Source organism: Salmo trutta, chromosome 33 (assembly GCF_901001165.1).
Source record: "Salmo trutta chromosome 33, fSalTru1.1, whole genome shotgun sequence".
NCBI lineage: Eukaryota > Metazoa > Chordata > Actinopteri > Salmoniformes > Salmonidae > Salmo > Salmo trutta.
This window is the reverse complement of record NC_042989.1, coordinates 30,934,659-30,958,578: the sequence shown is the minus strand read 5'-3', so window position 1 is coordinate 30,958,578 and position 23,920 is coordinate 30,934,659. Positions and strand designations below refer to the sequence as shown.

Genomic DNA, 23,920 nt, shown 5'->3' with positions numbered 1-23,920 from the left:
AAAGGTGTTCCTAATTTCTGGTATACTCAGTGTATATCTACATTAACCCCAGAACTGTGAAGAATCATTTTTTCGAGATGAGGTCAGCACTGTCACATTTCAAAATGAGGTTAAGTGAGTAAACGGCCCTGTCTTGTGAGGTCGGTGCACTGAGGTAGCTGGGCAGTCACATTAACAAACAGAGGTAAGTAACCATCACTTAGTAACCAAGTCCTGTCTGTATGTGAAGGTAAACTGAGGTATGAATGGGCAAGACAAAATATTTAAGTGCCTTTAAACAGGGTATGGTAGTAGGTGCCAGGCACACCGCTTTACTGGTATCCTGAAGTACGTTGAACAAACCTTTGCTACTCTACTATATACTAAATTAATGTGTACTGAGCTACGTTCAGGTGCAGTCATCTGCCTGTCTGCTGCTGTGTTGTGTTGACGTCTCACCCGGGTGTAGAAGGGGTGCTGGGGGGCAGGCATGCTGTAGTAACTGCTGTGGGGCTGGGGGGGCACAAGCCCTGGGGGGGGCAGGGAACCAACGTAGGAGCCTGTGGGGGAGCCGGCGGCCGAGTGCTGGCCGAAAGAGGAAGGGGTGCGAGCTGGGACGTCCTGCAGGGGCAGCGTGGGATAGGCCACTCCTCCAATGTGCATCTGCTCTCTGGCAGCACGGACATCTAATGGAAGAGAGGGAGAGGGGAGGAGAGATGAGAGAGGGAGCGGGAGAGAAACACAGAGAGAGAGGGAGAGTGGGTGGAGAGACAGAAAGATGTAATGAAAGAGAGGGAGAGGAGGGAAGGAAGAGACATTTCATCTGTGAGGCTGATGTAGATCACGTCTTGGCCCTCGAATATAAAGACACTTTAGATCCACCCACTCAAACTGATCATTCAAACTCAGCCAATCATATTTGATCATTCTTATTGAGTTCAAATAGAGATGTTCTGTGGAGAGCAAGCAAATCATATTCCACATACATGGAGAAACTTTGATTCTGTGATTGAGTGTACTTGTTGGAGAAGGGTGTAAATTAAACTGTTCTTTATAGGCTTTACTGAAAATAGACAACGTTCAATCAAACTGTCACTTTTGCCAAGAACATCGTCTTTTTAACTGATGAATTGTATTTTGAAAAATAGAGTTAAAACATAGTGGAATCAGTGGCCTGGTAAGAAACAGGACAAAAACGTCTCCGTCATAAGAGTGTCTGTTGTTGACTGATGGGTTGAGTAGAGACCCAATCCTGCAGTAGGGAGCACAATGGAGGCCTTATGTCCACTGGCTTTATGCCCACTGGCTTTATGCCCTCTGGACACAGGAATGGATGACTGGCTAGGGACAGGGGTATACAGTTGAAGTCAGAAGTTTCCATACACTTACGTTGGAGTCATTAAAACTCGTTTTTCAACCACTCCACAAATTTCTTGTTAACAAACTATAGTTTTGACAAGTCGGTTAGGACATCTACTTTGTGCATGACACAAGTAATTTTTCCAACAATTGTTTACAGACAGATTATTTTACTTATAATTCACTGTATCACAATTCCAGTGGGTCAGAAGTTTACATACACTAAGTTGACTGTGCCTTTTAACAGCTTGGAAAATTCCAGAAAATTATGTCATGGCTTTAGAAGCTTCTGATAGGCTAATTGACATCATTTGAGTGAACTGGAGGTGTACCTGTGGATGTATTTGAAGGCCTACCTTCAAACTCTGTGCCTCTTTGCTTGACATCATGGGAAAATCAAAAGAAATCAGCCAAGACCTCATAAAAAAATGGTAGACCTCCACAAGTCTGGTTCATCCTTGGGAGCAATTTCCAAACGCCTGAAGGTACCACGTTCATCTGTACAAACAATAGTACGCAAGTATAAACACCATGGGACCACGCAACCATCATACCGCTCAGGAAGGAGACGCGTTCTGTCTCCTAGAGATGAACGTACTTTGGTGCGAAAAGTGCAAATCAATCCCAGAACAACAGCAAAGGACCTTGTGAAGATGCTGGAGGAAACAGGTACAAAAGTATCTACATCCACAGTAAAATGAGTCCTATATCGACATTACCTGAAAGGCTGCTAAGCAAGGAAGAAGCCACTGCTCCAAAACCGCCATAAAAAAGACAGAATACGGTTTGCAACTATACATGGGGACAAAGATCGTACTTTTTGGAGAAATTTCCTCTGGTCTGATGAAACAAAAATAGAACTGTTTGGCCATAATGACCATTGTTATGCTTGGAGGAAAAAGGGGGAGGCTTACAAGCCGAAGAACACCATCCCAATCATGAAGCACGGGGGTGGCAGCATCATGTTGTGGGGGTGCTTTGCTGCAGGAGGGACTGGTGCACTTCACAAAATAGATGGCATCATGAGGCAGGAAAATTATGTGGATATATTGAAGCAACATCTCAAGACATCAGTCAGGAAGTTAAAGCTTGGTCGCAAATGGGTCTTCCAAATGGACAATGACCCCAAGCATACTTCCAAAGTTGTGGCAAAATAGATTAAGGACAACCAAGTCATGGTATTGGAGTGGCCATCACAAAGCCCTGACCTCAATCCTATAGAAAATTTGAGGGCAGAAATGAAAAAGCGTGTGCAAGCAAGGAGGTCTACAAACCTGACTCAGTTACACCACCTCTGTCAGGAGGAATTCACCCAACAAAATTCACCCAACTTATTGTGGGAAGCTTGTGGAAGGCTACCCGAAACATTTGACCCAAGTTAAACAATTTAAAGGCAATGCTACCAAATACTAATTGAGTGTATGTAAACTTCTGACCCACTGGGAATGTGATGAAAGAAATAAAAGCTGAAATAAATAATTCTCTCTACTATTATTCTGACATTTCACATTCTTAAAATAAAGTGGTGATCCTAACTGACCTAAGACAGGGAATTTTTACTATGATTAAATGTCAGGAATTGTGAAAAACTGAGTTTAAATGTATTTGGCTAAGGTGTACGTAAACTTCCAATTTCAAATGTAGGTCATCTTCCAGAGGAATGGATGACTGGCTAGGGACAGGGGCACTGGTCACCTTCCAGAGGAATGGATGACTGGCTAGGGACAGGGGCACTGGTCACCTTCCAGAGGAATGGATGACTGGCTAGGGACAGGAGCACTGGTCACCTTCCAGAGGAATGGATGACTGGCTAGGGACAGGGGCACTGGTCACCTTCCAGAGGAATGGATGACTGGCTAGGGACAGGGGCACTGGTCACCTTCCAGAGGAATGGATGACTGGCTAGGGACAGGGGCACTGGTCACCTTCCAGAGGAATGGATGACTGGCTTGGGACAGGAGCACTGGTCACCTTCCAGAGGAATGGATGACTGGCTTGGGACAGGGACACTGGACAACCTTCCAGAGGAATGGATGACTGGCTTGGGACAGGGGACCTGGTCACCTTCCAGAGGAATGGATGACTGGCTTGGGACAGGGGCACTGGTCACCTTCCAGAGGAATGGATGACTGGCTAGGGACAGGGGTATAGGTCACCTTCCAGAGGAATGGATGACTGGCTTGGGACAGGGGCACTGGTCACCTTCCAGAGGAATGGATGACTGGCTTGGGACAGGGGCACTGGTCACCTTCCAGAGGAATGGATGACTGGCTTGGGACAGGGGCATAGGTCACCTTCCAGAGGAATGGATGACTGGCTAGGGAGGGACAGGGGCACTGGTCACCTTCCAGAGGAATGGATGACTGGCCAGGGAGGGACAGGGACACTGGTCACCTTCCAGAGGAATGGATGACTGGCCAGGGAGGGACGGGGCACTGGTCACCTTCCAGAGGAATGGATGACTGGCCAGGGAGGGACAGAGGCACTGGTCACCTTCCAGAGTGGAAGGTGGGCTAACAGAGGAGATCGCACACACACACACACACACACACACACACACACACACACACACACACACACACACACACACACACACACACACACACACACACACACACACACACAGATGAATATTAAGACAAATACACACACACTAAGATGAAGAGACATGTACACATCAACACACAGACACAACAAGCATACACACATGCACTCATCTCATACACATAATAACTGTCCAAAAATACTACATTTATTAGAATGGATAACTGGCCAGAGAGTCACTGGTCACTTTTCTGTCCCTGTGACCACCATGACAAAGGCGGTCTCTGCTGGTCAACAGACAGACTCATTGTGACACTGTGGTCACTAACAGCATGGTGGCATCACACTAAGGCCAGGGTAACAACTGTTATGGTGGATAAATACATCATTTGTATTAACTGACCAGCTCAGCGCACAGTGACGCCTGTGTGACAGCCCGGAATTGTCCCAAACACCATGTGGCCAATAAATGAGTAGGTGAGCATTGCGTCATTCACACTAAATAGCATCTCTGCTGATAGTGACGTCAGCCCTTTGAGCTGGATAGCTGATCGACTGTTGTGTGAGAGTCTTTGGCAGCATTCAAATGTGTTTGGTTGCAGATCAATGCGTAAGCAACAATTTAGCTAATTACACCACCTCACTTCTACCAACACGTCTCCTGCTCCAGATGACTGTGTGATCTCCAGATGACTGTGTGATCTCGCTCTCTGTGGCCGATATGAGCAAAACGTTTAAAGAGGTTAACAATCAGAAGACTGAATACCAGGGCGCGTATCTCAAAGCATGACCAGCTGTCAAGCGTCTTCGCAGACATTTACAATCTCTCCTCATCCCACTCTGTAATCCCAACATGTTTCAAACTGACCACCATTGTCCCTGTTCCCAATAGTTCCAAGGTAACCTTCTGACATGACTATGGCCCTGTAGCACTCACATCTGTAATTATGAAGTGCTTTGAAAGGCTGGTCATGACACACATCAACACTATCATCCCAGACACCCTAGACCAACACCAATTCACATACCACCTCAACAGATCCACAGATGACACAATTTCAAATGCACTTCACACTGCTCTCTCCCACCTGGACAATAGGGGAAATAACTACGTGTGAAGGCTGTTCATAGCCTACAGCTCAGCATTCAAGACCATAGTCCCCTCCAAGTTAATCACCAAGCTAGGGACCCTTGGACTGAACCCCTCCTTCTGCAGCTGGATGCTGGACTTCCTGACAGGCCGGCCCCAGGTGGTGAGGATAGGCAACAACACCTCCGCCACACTGACCCTAAACACAGGGGCCCCTCAGGGGTGTGTGCTTAGTCCCCTCCTGTACTCCCTGTTCACCCACGACTGCGTGGCCAAGCACGAATCCAAAACCATCATCAAGTTTGCTGACGACACAACGGTGGTAGGCCTGATCACCGATGGCAATAAGACAGCGCATAGGGAGGAGGTCAGAGACTTAGCAGTGTGGTGCCAGGAGGACAACCTCTCCCTCAACGTCAGTAAGACCAAGGAGCTGATCGTGAACTATAGGAGAAAGAGGGAAGAGCAGGCCCCCATGCACATCGACGGGGCTGTTGTGGAGCGGGTCGAGAGCTTCAAGTTCCTTGGCGTCCACATCACTAAGAACTTAACATGGGAAAAGTAAGGTGGACTGAACACAGCGGTGCAGATAAAAACGTAATAATAACAACACAAAACAAATGATAAGGCTAGAGAAAGGTATCAACCAACATTACCAAAACGATCAACACCCAAACATGACAGAGGGTAAACATGGAGAACCAATCCCCAAAAGAAAACGTGACTCCTTGACGGACACAGATGATTTATGCTTTTCACAACCGGGAATGGTAAGGGGATTTGTTCAAATCCATCAATGATAAACTGGGCATACATGAATTAGTCAGTAAAGATATAAAGGAGTTGAAGGCGAGCCTCTAGATGAGTGACAAATAAGCTGTTACAATGGAGAAACAAACAAACAAGCTAAAAGGTACAGTCAATGAGATTGAAACAAACGTTAATGAACTTAAAAAGGAGAACATGTTTCTGAGAGAAGCCTTACTTGACCTACAGACTAGATCTATGACAAAAAATCTGATACTTACTGCTATCAAAGTAAAAGAAGGGTGAAGATCCTGAAAGTGTGATAAAGTAATTATATCTTACAGCGCTACAGAGCCCAGGTGATGGTGTCGACAAAATCCAACTCGAACGTGTACAGCGTTTCGGAAAGAGATATGAGCACCCAATCGCTGCCAAATTTGCATTCTTCAGAGATAAAATAAATGGTTAAAAGCCTGGGTAAAAGACTTGCTGGCCCGAAAATAGGAATTAATGATCAGTTCCTGAAGGAAATTGCAGAACGGCGCAAAGTTCTGTACCCAATCTTCAAGCAGAATAGATTAAAAGGGAAACGTGTAGCTTTCGTAATCAATAAACTGTATATAACCAAATGTTCTGAGACACAAAGACTACTCCATGGCTATTCTAAATATTACAAAGTTCCCATAGAGGAGTGGAATAATGGAACACCCAATAATATCCATGGTAGGGATTGTAATAAAGAAATATGTAGGAAAACGATAAAATACAACAATTGATACAAAAATAAACTACAACTACACCATCCCATTCAAGATAAGGAATGTTTCAAATAATTAGAATTTGACTTAATTAGTATTAAATAGATAAGTCAGCATTAGAAGTATAATTAGTATTAAATAGATAAGTCAGCATTAGAAGTATAATTAGTATTAAATAGATAAGTCAGCATTAGAAGAAAACATCATTAGTATTAAATAGATAAGTCAGCATTAGAAGAAAGTATAATTAGTATTAAATAGATAAGTCAGCATTAGAAGAAAGTATAATTAGTATTAAATAGATAAGTCAGCATTAGAAGAAAGCATAATTAGTATTAAATAGATAAGACAGCATTAGAAGAAAGCATAATTAGCTAAATAATACATCTAATATAAGGAAGCAGAACACAAAAGTACTCAATCAACATGGTAGAGATAAAACACAGCAAACAGGGGACATAGAAGGCACAGTATGTGGGTATGTGCAAGTGTATTGTGATGGAAGGTGGGGTGTGTGTTTTTGTGGAGTCAAGTGAGAGAAAAAGGAAAATGGTTGCATATCCCAGAGCCCATGTATAGTCCTCAACACTATACTCTAGACACCCACCTGAGCGACCCATACACTAAGAAGAAGTCCTTATCTGTTTTATGGGCCTAATGTAAGTAGTCTATACGCAGCCAAAACAGAAAGATGAATGCGTTCAGAGAGCCACTGGAGCAGCACAGCCCTCTCAAGATTCTGAGCCTGCCTGGCAGGGTTGGTCCTACAAAGCCAAGGCCCCCTGATGGGAGAGCATAATATACAAGCATATTCTCAAAGCTGCTAATGAGAACCTTGACGACCTTGTACCTAGCCGGTGGGGATTCCGGTGGGGTGCCCCCACCCAGGTAGTAGCAGTGCTGGCAACACTAGCTGCAGTAACCCATTGGGAGGGGGTCACACTCGGATAATCAGAAAGGGGGGCAAATTACTGTGGCCCTGTTGGCACAATTAATCAAAGGTCTGACAGCAAGGAGATGCTTGGGAAAATGGTCAAAACGGGGGACCAGCGTGTGGGTGTTTCAGGGTATAGGGGTGTATCTGAGCCCCATCAGCTAGGACTTAACATTGGTTAATAAAATCTCCCAATTTTTACTAACTTTTTTTTTGCTAAATTTTGCATGCCTTCTCAAAAAGCTGAAACTGTATATGCATTCGCACATTAAGTCCTTTCTTGAGTTGGGCTCGGGGATGGAAAAATGTTGAACATCTGAGCTTGTGGTTGTTTGTGGGGGAAAGGGGTTGAGTGTGTATGAGTATGTTTGTGTGTGTGTGTGTGTGTGTGTGTGTGTGTGTGTGTGTGTGTGTGTATCCCACATCTGTTGGTATGGGGTAAAGATGTAAGGGACAATATAGGATGAATCACAATTATTGCTTGCTAAAAGAATAATTACTTGCCAAAAATGTAATTGATGTAATGGCAATCCTGATTATAGGTATTAATCCTTCTCATCAACTTCTTACAATATTACTCGTTCATTGTGGAAATTAAGAGATACAAGCTTTTTTTATGTACAGTACCAGTCAAAAGTTTAGACACACTTACTCTAGGGTTTTACTTTATTTTTACTATTTTCTACATTGTAGAATAAAAGTGAAGACATCAAAATTATGAAATAACACACATGGAATCATGTAGTAACCAAAAAAGTTTCAACAAATCAAAGTATATTTTATATTTCAGATTCTTCAAAGTAGCCACCCTTTGCCTTGATGACAGCTTTGAGCCAATCAGTTGTGTTGTGACAAGGCAGGGTTGGTATACAGAAGATAGCCATATTTGGTAAAAGACCAAGTCCATATGGCAAGAACTGTCACGTCCTGGCCAGTATAAGGGTTAATTAGTATTGTAGTTTGGTCAGGACGTGGCAGAGGGTATTTGTTTTATGTGGTTCAGGGTGGTGTGGTTGTTTAAAGGGTGTTTGATTTAGTATTTCCGGGTTTTTGGTTGATGGTCTATGTTTATGTATTTCTATGTGTAGTCTGGTGAGTGTGTTCTATGTTTGGTTAATTGGGGTTGGGACTCTCAGTTGAAGGCAGGTGTTGTCTATCTGCCTTTGATTGAGAGTCCCATATATTAGGGTGTGTTTGTGTTTGTTATTTGTGGGTGATTGTTCCGTGTTTAGCGTAAGTAAGCCTAACAGGACTGTCAGTTTATCGTTCGTTTTCTTGTTTGTTGTTTTGTATTCGTGTTGATTTATTAAATGTTCAAAATGAACAACTGCACACCTGCTGCGTATTGGTCTACCTTTTCCGATGACGATTTCGCATTATCGTCAGAAGACGAAGATATATGTGACAAGAACAGCTCAAATAAGCAATGAGAAACGACAGTCCAACATTACTTTAAGACATGAAGGTCAGTCAATACGGAACATTTACAGAACTTTGAAAGTTTCTTCAAGTGCAGTCGCAAAAACCAGCAAGCACTATGATGAAACTGGCTCTCATGAGGATCGCAACAGGAAAGGAAGACCCAGAGTTACCTCTGCTGCAGAGGATAAGTTCATTAGAGTTACCAGCCTAAGAAATTGCAGCCCAAATAAATGCTTCACAGAGTTCAAGCAACAGACAAATCTCAACATCAACTGTTCAGAGGAGACTGCATGAATCAGGCCTTCATGGTTGAATTGCTGCAATGAATGAGCATAGACATAGACAAGATGCAGTAGATGGTATAGAGTACAGTATATACATATGAGATGAGTAATGTAGGGTATGTAAACATTATATAAAGTGGCATTGTTTAAAGTGGCTAGTGACACATTTATTACATCAATTGTTCATTATTAAAGTGGCTAGAGATGAGTCAGTATGTTGGCAGCAGCCACTCAATGTTAGTGATTGCTGTTTAACAGTCTGATGGCCTTGAGATAGAAGCTGTTTTTCAGTCTCTCGGTCCCCGCTTTGATACACCTGTACTGACCTCGCCTTCTGGATGATAGCGAGGTGAACAGGCAGTGGCTCGGGTGGTTGTTGTCCTTGATGATCTTTTTGGCCTTCCTGTGACATCGGGTGGTATAGGTGTCCTGGAGGGCAGGTCGTTTTCCCCCCGGTGATGCGTTGTGCAGACCTCACTACCCTCTGGAGAGCCTTATGGTTGTGGGCGGAGCAGTTGCCGTACTATGCGGTGATACAGCCAGACAGGATGCTCTCGATTGTGCATCTGTAAAAGTTTGTGTGTTTTTGGTGACAAGCCAAATTTCTTCAGCCTCCTGAGGTTGAAGAGGCGCTGCTGTGCCTTCTTCACCACGCTGTCTGTGTGGGTGGACCATTTCAGTTTGTCTGTGATGTGTTCACCGAGGAACTTAAAACTTTCCACCTTCTCCACTACTGTGCCATCGATGTGGATAGGGGACTGCTCCCTCTGCTGTTTCCTGAAGTCCACGATCATCTCCTTTGTTTTGTTGACATTGAGTGTGAGGTTATTTTCCTGACACCACACTCCGAGGGCCCTCACCTCCTCCCTGTAGGCCGTCTCGTCATTGTTGGTAATCAAGCCTACCACTGTAGTATCGTCTGCAAACTTGATGATTGAGTTGGAGGCGTGCATGGCCACGCAGTCATGGGTGAACAGGGAGTACAGGAGAGGGCTGAGAACACACTCTTGTGGGGCCCCAGTGTTGAGGATCAGTGGGGTGGAGATGTTGTTACCTACCCTCACCACCTGGGGGCTGCCCGTCAGGAAGTCCGAGTTTGGAGGGTACTATGGTGTTAAATGCTGAGCTGTAGTCGATGAACAGCATTCTTACATAGGTATTCCTCTTGTCCAGATGGGTTAGGGCAGTGTGCAGTGTGATTGTGATTGCGTCGTCTGTGGAACAATTGGGGCGGTAAGCAAATTGGAGTGGGTCTAGGGTGTCAGGTAGGGTAGAGGTGATATGGTCCTTCACTAGTCTCTCAAAGCACTCATGATGACGGAAGTGAGTGCTACGGGGCGATAGTCATTTAGCTCAGTTACCTTCACTTTCTTGGGAACAGGAACAATGGTGGCCCTCTTGAAGCATGTGGGAACAGCAGACTGGGATAAGGATTGATTGAATATGTCCGTAAACACACCAGCCAGCTGGTCTGCGCATGCTCTGAGGACGCGGCTGGGGATGCCGTCTGGGCCGGCAGCCTTGCGAGGGTTAACACGTTTAAATGTTTTACTCACGTTGGCTGCAGTGAAGGAGAGCCCGCAGGTTTTGGTAGCGTGCCGTGTCAGTGGCACTGTGTTGTCCTCAAAGTGAGCAAAGAAGTTGTTTACTTTGTCTGGGAGCAAGACATAGTGGTCCGCGACGGGGTTGGTTTTCCTTTTGTAGTCCGTGATTGACTGTAGACCCTGTCACATACCTCTCGTGTCTGAGCCGTTGAATTGCGACTCTACTTTGTCTCTATACTGACGCTTAGCTTGTTTGATTGCCTTGCGGAGGGAATAGCTACACTGTTTGTATTCGGTCATGTTTCCAGTCACCTTGCCCTGATTAAAAGCAGTGGTTTGCGCTTTCAGTTTTGCACGAATGCTGCCATCAATCCACGGTTTCTGGTTGGGGAATGTTTTAATAGACGCTGTGGGTACAACATCACTGATGCACTTGCTAATAAAGCGAATCAGCGTATTCATCAATGTTGTTGTCTGACGCTATGCGGAACATATCCCAGTCCACGTGATCGAAGCAATCTTGAAGCGTGGAACCCGATTGTTCGGACCAGCGTTGAACAGACCTGAACACGGGCGCTTCCAGTTTTAGTTTCTGTCTATAGGCTGGGAGCAACAAAATGGAGTCGTGGTCAGATTTTCCAAAAGGAGGGCGGGGGAGGGCTTTATATGCGTCACGGAAGTTAGAATAACAATGATCCAGGGTTTTGCCAGCATTCAATATCCTGATAAAATTTAGGGAGCCTTGTTTTCAGATTAGCCTTGTTAAAATCCCCAGCTACAATAAATGCAGCCTCAGGATATGTGGTTTCCAGTTTACATAGAGTCAAATGAAGTTCTTTCAGGGCCGTCGATGTGTCTGATTGGGGCGGGATATATACGACTGTGATTATGATCGAAGAGAATTCTCTTGGTAGATAATGCGGTTGGCAATTGATTGTAAGGAATTCTAGGTCAGGTGAACAAAAGGACTTGAGTTCCTGTATGTTGTTATGATCACACCACGTCTCGTTAATCATAAGGCATACACCCCCGCCCTTCTTCTTACCAGAGAGATGTTTGTTTCTGTCGGCGCAATGCGTGAAGAAGCCAGGTGGCTGTACCGACGCTGATGACGTATCCCGAGTGAGCCATGTTTCCGTGAAACAAAGAACGTTACAATCTCTGATGTCTCTCTGGAAGGCAACCCTTGCTCGGATTTCGTCTACCTTGTTGTCAAGAGACTGGACATTGGCGAGTAGTATGCTCGGGAGCAGTGCGCGATGTGCCCGTCTACGGAGACTGACCAGAAGACCGCTCCGTCTGCCCCTTCTGCAGTGCCGTTGTTTTGGGTCGCCGGCTGGGATCCGATCCATTGTCCTGGGTGGTAGGCCAAACAGAGGATCCACTTCGGGAAAGTCGTATTCCTGGTCGTAATGTTGGTGAGTTGACGTTGCTGTTATATCCAATAGTTCCTCCCGACTGCATGTAATAAAACCTCATATTTCCAGGGGTAACAATTTAAGAAATAACACATACACACTCACTAGACTATATACACACACACCATATACACACTCACTAGACTATATATACACACCATATACACACTCACTAGACTATATATACACACCATATACACACTCACTAGACTATATATACACACCATATACACACTCACTAGACTATATACACACACCATACACACACTCACTAGACTATATATACACACCATATACACACTCACTAGACTATATACACACACCATACACACACTCACTAGACTATATACACACACCATATACACACTCACTAGACTATATACACACACCATATACACACTCACTAGACTATATACACACACCATATACACACTCACTAGACTATATACACACACCATATACACACTCACTAGACTATATATACACACCATATACACACTCACTAGACTATATATACACACCATACACACACTCACTAGACTATATACACACACCATATACACACTCACTAGACTGTATATACACACCATATACACACTCACTAGACTATATTTACACACCATACACACACTCACTAGACTATATACACACACCATATACACACTCACTAGACTATATATACACACCATACACACACTCACTAGACTATATACACCATATACACCATATATATATATACACACCATATATATATATATACACCATATACACACTCACTAGACTATATATACACACCATACACACTCACTAGACTATATACACACACCATATACACTCACTAGACTATATATACACACTCACTAGACTATATATACACCATATACACACACACTAGACTATATACACACACCATATACACACTCACTAGACTATATATACACACCATACACACACTCACTAGACTATATATACACACCATATACACACTCACTAGACTATATATACACACCATATACACACTCACTAGACTATATATATGCACACCATACACACACTCACTAGACTATATATACACACACTCACTAGACTATATATACACACCATATACACACTCACTAGACTATATATACACACCATATACACACTCACTAGACTATATATACACACCATATACACACACACTAGACTATATATACACACCATATACACACTCACTAGACTATATATACACACTCACTAGACTATATATACACACACTCACTAGACTATATACACACACCATATACACACTCACTAGACTATATATACACACCATATACACACTCACTAGACTATATATACACACTCACTAGATTATATATGCACACCATATACACACTCACTAGACTATATATGCACACCATCTACACACTCACTAGACTATATATACACACTCACTAGACTATATATATATATATATATATATATATATATATATATATATATATACATATACACACACACACACCATATACACACACTTTTACACTCAATTTGCTGCTGCTACTCTGTTCTTTATTTTACTCTTATTATTATCTATCCTGATGCCTAGTCACTTTACCCTGCCTTCATGTACATATCTACCTCAAATACCTCATTGATCTGGTACTTGTAAATACCTGTATATAGCTCCATATTGATCTGGTACTGGTAATACCTGTATATAGCTCCACATTGATCTGGTACTGGTAATACCTGTATATAGCTCCATATTGATCTGGTACTGGTACTGGCATGTATCCAAAAACAGTCTCACAGTAGGAGTGGTGACATTGGATCAGTTTTCCCTTTTAGATCATAATGAATAAGATTACATGGACAGGAGGGGCCTGATCCTGGGTCAGCACTGCTACTCTGATATGTTTTATGAATAAGGGCCTATAGGTCTTTGAACTAACTGAGTGTAATGACCATTATAATAGTGAAAAGTGGTACTTGTGTGTAAATATAAGGACCTGCAATGATCTCGCGGAGTTTGGGGTCCAGGTTGACGGTGCAGGGAAGGAACATCTCCACGTCGCGCGCCGTGAGAACGGGCGTCCGCGAGGACAGGAACACCTCGAAGCTGCGGATGTCCCCGTCGATCTCCAACAGGGGCTCCACGTCTTTGGTGGTGGGGATGTTTTTGGAAATTCTAGAGAAGAGGAAACGAGAGAGAGAGAGGAAATAGGAGGGAAGACCGTTAAAGATGACACTGAGATAGCTTGTCTATCTCTAGTAGGGGCCGTGCAGCGGTCACCGCTACTCTTGCTGTTCTGGTGTCACGAAAGGAGAGAGATAAGTCCATTTAGCTGGTGACTGATCGCTCCAGTTTGTTATCTGGGTCTGACAGCAGAGGAAGCACAAGAGGATGACTATCAGAGGTCTGCTGCTCAGACTCATTAAAAAGCTGTGTTGAAATGGGAGCCTTCTGCAAACGAGGATGTTTCAGCTTTGTTTGTAGCCTCGAAGTAAATATATATATTTATGGAGATATCATTGAACGTTATCTTCCAAACAGTGCAGGTCCATCCATTACATACAGATGTACGGACGGTGAACCAACGGCTTTGTGAAGTTCTTTCCCCCCCCAACCACCAGAAAATGGTATCAGATTCATTTAACCAGTATTGTCTTTCTTATTACAAAAGTTATTCAACCACAGCATAAAAACAGCACATATTGTTCATGTGACACCATTCATTCTTATGTAAAGACTCGATACACATTTGAAGCCAAGGAAGTCAGTTAAGATAGCATCTTGTGTGGGATATTTATGTAGACATATCATGCGCAGATTGAGCTAATCCAGGAAGTGACGTTGCAGACAAGCTCAGTGCTGCCCCATCTGAGAACATCAAATTGAAGGCCCGTCTGGTGTAATAGAAGCAATTATTGGTTCCATGATTGTCTTCAAAAATGTTATTTATTTAAATTAAGATTGCAGTACCGCAGTCGGCCTTGAACTTTGTGGCTTCAATGAGAGGGTACAGTCGTTCTCCCCTGATCCATTCTAAGGCAGCATGGAATATATTATTAGGTAAAAATGTGAAAAGTACATATCAGTGAAACACATTATTGGAAAAGTACATATCATTATGCATGAGGAACTCAGCATGTCTACCCTTCTATGAAAACTAATTCAAATATTACATTTTAGAGTGTGTGGATGGATGTCATAAAAAACAAGAAAAGGGACCAACATCAAACATTTATGTGACTTGATTTGGTAGGAAAAACTGACAGGAAGCAAACATTAACAACATACATCACTGGTAATCTGTTGATCCATTTAACCCCCATAATAATATAATTCAGACATGAAAATATGAACTGCAGTGAGATTCATGTCTCAGGCCATTCATCATTCATCCGTGTGGGCGTCGGTCTTATCAGATGAATGAGCAGTTTTCTCCAGAACACAGACCTTTCTTTTGCTTATCGTTTTTCCCTCTCTGTATATTTCTCTGTCTGTGTGTTTTAAGTTGTGGGAAAGCTGGGGTTTGGAGGGTATTTCCCATTGCCTGATCTGTTTTGGGGGAGGAACAGAGGTTGGTCTCTCTGCTGGTTGATTAGCCCCTCACTGCACCATTGTGAGTGAGCTCACGGCCTGGCCTGGGCCCAGCTTTGCTGCTGTCAGCTAATCACATTTCTACAGGACGAATTTGCTCAATTTGCGGAGGAGAAATCGTTACACAATTGAAGCTCAGATATCTTAATGGCCAGCTGAGCTGAGATCTGCTGGGTTAACAGACTGGGGTTAAGACCTTCCGAGGCATCGTTGTTTTACCCACACTGTGCATACACACACACAAGCAGGAACACACACACGCAACCAGATGTATAGATGGCTAAATGCTGTTACAGAATCAGTGGTCTCTGCACCTACTGACACGCAATCCAGTCTACAAGCCCCTGACTCAGAGACCTCAGTAGCAGAGACCAGTGATGATTTGCTCTAGCTAGTGTTCTGGTTAACTGTGCTACTCCACATTTGACCTTGATCAACCTAGGTGAAAAGGGGTCAGAATAGTCTGAACAAGTCTACACAGATTGTTATTAGTGTGGTTCATTTCTGTGTCAATTAAATTATCATTACAAAATAAAGGAAACACTTGAGTAAATGAGGGATACAAAGTAGTGTGGTTCTTCCTGAGTTAATTCAACAATTAACATGTATAAAAATGACAAGTTGCTCATTATTTTTGCTACCATGGCTAGAGGAAGAGATCTCAGTGACTTTGAAAGAGGGGTCTAAAAAGGAGCATAGGGGGTTTAAAGGGTATGTGTGTGTGTGTGTGTGTGTGTCTCAGTCAGTAGATCTCAACCCATTTGAATAATTCTGGGAGATTCTGGAGCTTCGCCTGAGACAGCGTTTTCCACCACCATCATCAAAACACCAAATGATGGAATTTCTCGTGGAAGAAGGGTGTCACATCCCTCCAATAGAGTTCCAGACACTTGTAGAATCTATACCAAGGTGAATTGAAGCTGTTCTGGCAGCTCGTGGTGGCCCAAAACAAATAAAAGTTTATTGGTTGCTTACATGGTTATGCAGATGTTATAGCAGGTGCAGTGAAACACTGTTTCTAGCACCAACAGTGCAGCAATATCTAGCAATACGATATCACACATAATCCAAAAGTAAAAATAAAATAAAAAAAAGAAATTAAGACATATAACAAGTAATGTCAAAATCCCAAATATAAATAAATACAGTCGTATGAAAAAGTTTGGGCACCCCTGACAATTTCCATGATTTCCATTTATAAATAATTGGGTGTTTGGATCAGCAATTTAATGTTGATCTATAAAATAACTGATGGACACAGTAATATTTCACTAGTGAAATGAGGTTTATTGGATTAACAGAAAATGTGCAATATGCATCAAAACAAAATTAGACAGGTGCATAAATTTGGGCACCCCTATAGAAAAATCACATCAATATTTAGTAGAGCCTCCTTTTGCTAAAATAACAGCCTCTAGACGCTTCCTATAGCCTCTAATGAGTGTGTGGATTCTGGATGAAGGTATTTTGGACCATTCCTCCTTACAAAACATCTCCAGTTCAGTTAGGTTTGATGGTTGCCGAGCATGGACAGCCCGCTTCAAATCATCCCACAAATTCTCAATGATATTCAGGTCTGGGGACTGGGGACTGGGATAGCCTGTCCAGAACATTGTACTTGTTCCTCTGCATAAATGCCTGGGTAGATTTTGAGCAGTGTTTTGGGTCGTTGTCTTGTTGAAATATCCAGCCCCAGCGTAACTTCAACTCTGTGACTGATTCTTCAACATTATTCACAAGAATCTGCTGATATTGAGTGGAATCCATGCGACCCTCAACTTTAACAAGATTCCCAGTACCGGCACTGACCACACAGCCCCACAGCATGATGGAACCCCCACCAAATTATACTGTGGGTAGCAAGTGTTTTTCTTGGAACGCTGTGTTCTTTTGCCGCCATGCATAACGTCCCTTGTTATGACCAAATAACTCAATCTTTGTTTCATCAGTCCACAGCACCGTATTCCAAAATGAAGTTGGCTTGTCCAAATGTGCGTTTGCATACCTCAAGCGACTCTGTTTGTGGCGTGTGTGCAGAAAAGGCTTCTTCCGCATCACTCTCCCATACAGCTTCTCCTTGTGCAAAGTGCGCTGAATTGTTGAACGATGCACAGTGACACCATCTGCAGCAAGATGATGTTGTAGGTCTTTGGAGGTGGTCTGTGGGCTGTTTTTGACCGTTCTCACCATCCTTCGTCTTTGCCTCACCGATATTTTACTTGGCCTGCCACTTCTGGCCTTAACAAGAACTGTGCCTGTGGTCTTCCATTTCCTCACTATGTTCCTCACAGTGGACACTGACAGCTTACATCTCTGCGATAGCTTTTTGTAGCCTTCCTCTAAACCATAATGTTGAACAATCTTTGTATTCAGGTCATTTGAGAGTTGTTTTGAGGCCCCCACGTTGCCACTCTTCAGAGGAGAGTCAAAGAGAACAACAACTTGCAATTGGCCAACTTAAATACCTTTTCTCATGATTGGATGCACTTGTCTATGAAGTTCAAGGCTTAATGACCTCACCAAACCAATTGTGTGTTCCAATTAATCAGTGCTAAGTAGTTACAGGTATTCAAATCAACAGAATGACAAGGGTGCCCAAATTTTTGCATAGCCTATTTTTCACATCTGATTTAATTTCATACAACTTAATATTGCTACACTAAAAATCTTTGTCTGGACAATACCCAAGTACTCAGCTTTTATTAGAAAATGAATGGCATGCCACTGTGATCATTTTCTGTGACAACAGAGTAAATTATTATGCAGCCTCAGAGGGGTGCCCAAACTTTTTCATACGACTGTATATACAGTGAGTCAGAAAGTATTCACACCCCTTGACTTTTTCCACATTCTGTTGTGTTACAATTTAAAATTGATTAAATTGAAATTTTGTGTCACTCAACTACAAACACACAACACCCCATTATGACAAAGTGGACTGATGATTTCCGAAGAAAAAAAATTGTACAAAATGAATTAAACATTTAATGCTGAAATGTCTTGAGTCAATAAGTATTGAACCCCTTTGCTATTGCAAGCATAAATACATTTCCTTAACAAATCACATTCCGTAATAAGTTGCATGGACTCACTGTGTGTGCAATAACAGTGTTTAACATGATGTTTTAATGACTACCTCATCTCTGTACCCCACACAGATAATTGTAAGGTCCCTCAGTTGAGCAGTGAATTTCAAACACAGATTCAACCAAAGACCAGGGAGGTAGCAGTCAAAATTTTGGACACACCAACTCATTCAAAGGTTTCTTTATTTTTTACATTGTAGAATAATAGTGAAGACATCAAAACTATGAAATAACACATACGGAATCATGTAGCAACCAAAAAAGTGTTAAACAAATCAAAATATATTTCATATTTGAGATTCCTCAAAGTAGCCATCCTTTGCCTTGATGACAGCCCTCCTGCATTGTCTTGGCTGTGCGCTTAGGATCGTTGTCCTGTTGGAAGGTGAACCTTCGCCCCCAGTCTGAAGTCCTGAGCGCTCTGGAGCAGGTTTTCATTTGGGATCTCTATGTACTTTGCTCCATTTACCTTTCCCTCGATCCTGACTAATCTCCCAGTCCCTGCCGCTCAAAAACATCCCCACAGCATGATGCTGCCATCACCATGCTTTACCTTAGGGATGGTGCCAGGTTTCCTCCAGATGTGACGCTTGGTATTCAGGCCAAAGAGTTCAATCTTGGTTTCATCAGACCAGAGAATCTTGTTTCTCATGGTCTGAGAGTTCTTTAGGTGCTCCAAGCAAACTGTCATGTGCCTTTAACTGAGGATCTGTCCCCTCTACCATAAAGGCGAGATTGGTGGAGTGATGCAGAGATGGTTGTCCTTCCGGAAGGTTCTCCCATCTCCACAGAGGAACTCTGGAGCTCTGTCAGAGGGACCATCGGGTTCTTGGTCACCTCCCTGACTAAAACCCTTCTCCCCCGATTGCTCAGTTTGGCTGGGCGGCCAGCTCTAGGAAGAGTCTTGGTGGTTCCAAACTTCTTCCATTTAAGAATGATGAGGCCACTGTGTTCTTGGGGAACCTTCAATGCTGCAGAAAGTTTTTGGTACCCTTCCCCAGATCTGTTCCTCGACAAAAACCTGTTGCTACAACTTGGAGTCCACCTGCGGTAAATTCAATTGATTGGAAATGATTTGGAAAGGCACACACCTATCTAAATAAGGTCCCACAGATCACAATGCATGTCAGAGCAAAAACGAAGGCATGAGGTGGAAGGAATTGTCCATGGAGCCTTTGTGTGTCTTTCCAAATCATGTCCAATTAATTTAATTTACCACAGGTGGACTCCAATCAAGTTGTAGAAACATCTCAAGAATGATCAATGGAAACAGGATGCACCTGAGCTCAATTTTGAGTCTCATAGCAAAGGGTCTGAATACAAATAAAGTATCTGTTTTTTATTTTTAACACATTAGCAAAAATGCCTAAAAACCTCTGTCATTATGGGGTGTTGTGTGTAGATTGATGAGGCAAAAAAATGATTACATCAATTTTAGAATAAGGCTGTAACGTAACAAAATGTGGAAAAAGGGAAGGGGTCGGAATACTTTCCGAATGCACCGTATGTGATGGGATGTATAGACATTATGGACAGTATGCAGATAGATTTATATAGTATATCTGTAGAACACGTAGGATAGAATAGTATATGTACAGAAATAGTACAGAAATAGAATAGGCCTTGACTAGAATACAGTATATACATATGAAATTAGTAAAACAGCACGTAAACATTATTAAAGTGACCAGTGTTCCATTATTGAAGTGTTGCATGTCTATGTACAGTTGAAGTCGGAAGTTTACATACACCTTAGCCAACAATTTTAAGAATGTGAAATGTCAGAATAATAGTAGAGAGAATTATTTATTTCAGCTTTGATTTCTTTCATCACATTCCCAGTGGGTCAGAAGTTTACATACACTCAATTAGTATTCGGTAGCATTGCCTTTAAATTGTTTAACTTGGGTCAAAGGTTTCAGGTAGTCTTCCACAAGCTTCCCACAATAAGTTGGGTGAATTTTTGGCCCACTCCTCCAGACATAGGTGATATAACGGAGTCAGGTTTGTAGACCTCCTTGCTCGCACACGCTTTATCAGTTCTGCCCACTAATTTTCTATAGAATTGAGGTCAGGGCTTTGTGATGGCCACTCCAACACCTTGACTTTGTTGTCCTTAAGCCATTTTGCCACAACTTTGGCAGTATGCTTGGGGTCATTGTCCATTTGGAAGACCCATTTGCGACCAAGCTTTAACTTCCTGACTGATGTCTTGAGATGTTGCTTCAATATATCCACATAATTTTCCTGCCTCATGATGCCATCTATTTTGTGAAGTGCACCAGTCCCTCCTAGAGCAAGGCACCCCTACAACATGATGCTGCCACCCCCGTGCTTCACGGTTGGGATGGTGTTCTTCGGCTTGCAAGCCTCCCCCTTTTTCCTCCAAACATAACGATGGTCATTATGGCCAAACAGTTCTATTTTTGTTTCATCAGACCAGAGGACATTTCTCCAAAAAGTATGATCTTTGTCCTCATATGCAGATGCAAACCGTAGTCTGGCTTTTTTATGGTGGTTTTGGAGCAGTGGCTTCTTCCATGCTGAGCGGCCTTTCAGATTATGTCGATGTAGGACTTGTTTTACTGTGGATATAGAAACTTTTGTACTTGATTGATTTGCACTTTTTCGCACCAAAGTATGTTAATCTCTAGGAAACAGAATGTGTCTCCTTCAAGAGCGGTATGACGGCTGGGTGGTCCCATGGTGTTTATACTTGCGTACTATTGTTTGTACAGATGAACGTGGTACCTTCAGGCGTTTGGAAATTGCTCCCAAGGATGATCCAGACTTGTGGAGGTCTACAATTTTTTTATGAGGTCTTGGCTGATTTCTTTTGATTTTCCCATGATGTCAAGCAAAGAGGCACTGAGTTTGAAGGTAGGCCTTGAAATACATCCACAGGTACACCTCCAATTAACTCAAATTATGTCAATCAGCCTATCAGAAGCTTCTAAAGCCATGACATCATTTTATGGAATTTTCCAAGCTGTTTAAAGGCACAGTCAACTTAGTGCATGTAAACTTCTGACCCACTGGAATTGTGATACAGTGAATTATAAGTGAAATAATCTGTCTGTAAACAATTGTTGGAAAAATTACTTGTGTCATGCACAACGTGGATGTCCTAACCGACTTGCCAAAACTATAGTTTGTTATCAAGAAAGTTGTGGAGTGGTTGAAAAATTTGTTTTAATGACTCCAACCTAAGTGTATGTAAATTTCCGACTTCCAACTGTACATAGCCTCTAAGGTGCAGGGTTAAGTAACCGGGTGGTAGCCGACTAGTGACATTGATTAAGTTCAGGGCAGGGTACTGGGTGGATTCCGGGTAGTGATGGCTATATTACAGTCTGATGGCCTTGAGAGAGAAGCTGTTTTTCAGTGTCTCGATCCCAGCTTTGATGCACATGTACTGACCTCACCTTCTGGATAATAGCGTGGTGAACAGGCTGTGGCTCGGGTGGCAGAAGTCCATGATGATCTTCTTGGCATTCCTCTGACACCGGGTGCTGTAGATGTCCTAGAGGGCAGGCAGTGTGCCCCCTGATGATGTGTTGGGACACCAGGCGGTGAAACAGCCCAACAGGAGGCTCTCATTGGTACAAATGTAAAAGTTTGTTACGGTCTTAGGGGCCAAGCCAAATTTCTTCAGCCTACCAAGTTTGAAGAGGCATTGTTGCGACCTTCTTCACCACACGGTCTATGTGGGTGGCCCATTTCCGATTGTCAGTGATGTGTAATCCGAGGAATTTCTCCACTGCTGCCTGTCGATGTGGATGGGGGCGTGCTTTCTCTCCTGAAGTCCACGATCAGCTCCTCCGTTTTGTTGAGATTGAGGGAGAGTGTGTTTTCCTGGCACCACTCGGCCAGGGCCCTCACCTCCTCCCTGTAGGCTTTCTCGTCATTGTTGGCCTAACACTGTTGTGTCGTCTGCAAACTAGATGATTGAGTTGGAGGCGTCCGTAGCCACGCAGTTATAGGTGAACAGGGAGTACATGAGGGGGCTGAGCACGCCCCCTTGTGTTTTTTTATTTTTATTTCACCTTTATTTAACCAGGTAGGTTAGTTGAGAACAAGTTCTCATTTACAACTGCGACCTGGCCAAGATAAAGCATAGCAGTGCAACAAAAACAACACAAAATAACACAAAATAAAATAAAAATAGAAAGATCTATGTACAATGTGTGCAAATGTAGAAGAGTAAGGAGGTAGGCAATAAATAGGCCATAGAGGCGAAAATAATTACAAATTAGCTTTAATACTGGAGTGAAATATGTGCAGATGATGATGTGCAAGTACTGGGGTGCAAAAGAGCAAGAGGGTAAGTAATAATATGGGGATGAGGTAGACGGGTGTGCTATTTACAGATTGTCTGTGTACAGGTACAGTGATCGGTAAGCTGCTCTGAAAGCTGATGCTTAAAGTTAGAGAGGGAGATATAAGACTCTAGCTTCAGAGATTTTTGCAATTCGTTCCAGTCATTGTCAGCAGAGAACTGAAAGGAAAGGCGGCCAAAGGAAGTGTTGGCTTTGGTGCATGGTAGTGAGGGAATGTGAGTTTGACTCCATTTCCCTCACGCTGAGAGCATTGTGCTGCTTATGCTGCTCAAAGACGGAGAACAGGAGCCAGTGACAGACACACACACACACACACACACACACACACACACACACACACACACACACACACCACTGAGGGGGACAGTGGTTACAGAGTACACACTCCACTACTGCCCATCTATCTAAAGAATCTTAAGTGATGCGTTGTCTTTCTTAAGATATCCCAGAGCAATTCCTCATAGTATAAAAAGATTATGCCAAAGAATTGGAAATTAATGTGGCCACACAAACGTATTCTGAATCCTTCCCCTCGGACGTCACCGATCATGGATGTTTTATATCACAAATGGATGAATACATTATTTTGAGTATTAACTCCCTATAACACGTATCACACAAAATATTTTTTAAAGGACCAAAGAGTTTGGTCTGCTTCCCATTGTCATTTTTGCTCTGGAAAAAATATTGGGAAACTGGTATCGTCACAGCCCTAGAGGAGAGTCAAACATACTTTCACTGAGATAGAGCTACATGTGAGTACTTAGAGTCTTCTATTGACTCTGGTACATTGAGGCTCACAGCACACATGATGTTACCAGCATCT

The 23,920-nt window shown here is 42.9% G+C and overlaps 1 protein-coding gene across 6 annotated transcripts in view; it reads right to left on the bottom strand.

The window, feature by feature from the left end:
- The window catches only part of LOC115172831 (kinase D-interacting substrate of 220 kDa B), a 97,330-nt gene that overhangs the window by 12,125 nt on the left and 61,285 nt on the right, over positions 1-23,920 (bottom strand). For all 6 annotated transcript variants that reach the window (XM_029730620.1, XM_029730623.1, XM_029730625.1 and 3 more), the window contains exons 24-25: positions 14,074-14,252; positions 439-665 (exon numbers count right to left, since the gene is read on the bottom strand). In XM_029730620.1, coding sequence (XP_029586480.1) covers positions 439-665; positions 14,074-14,252 — 406 coding nt within the window. The remainder of the gene's footprint in view (positions 1-438; positions 666-14,073; positions 14,253-23,920) is intronic.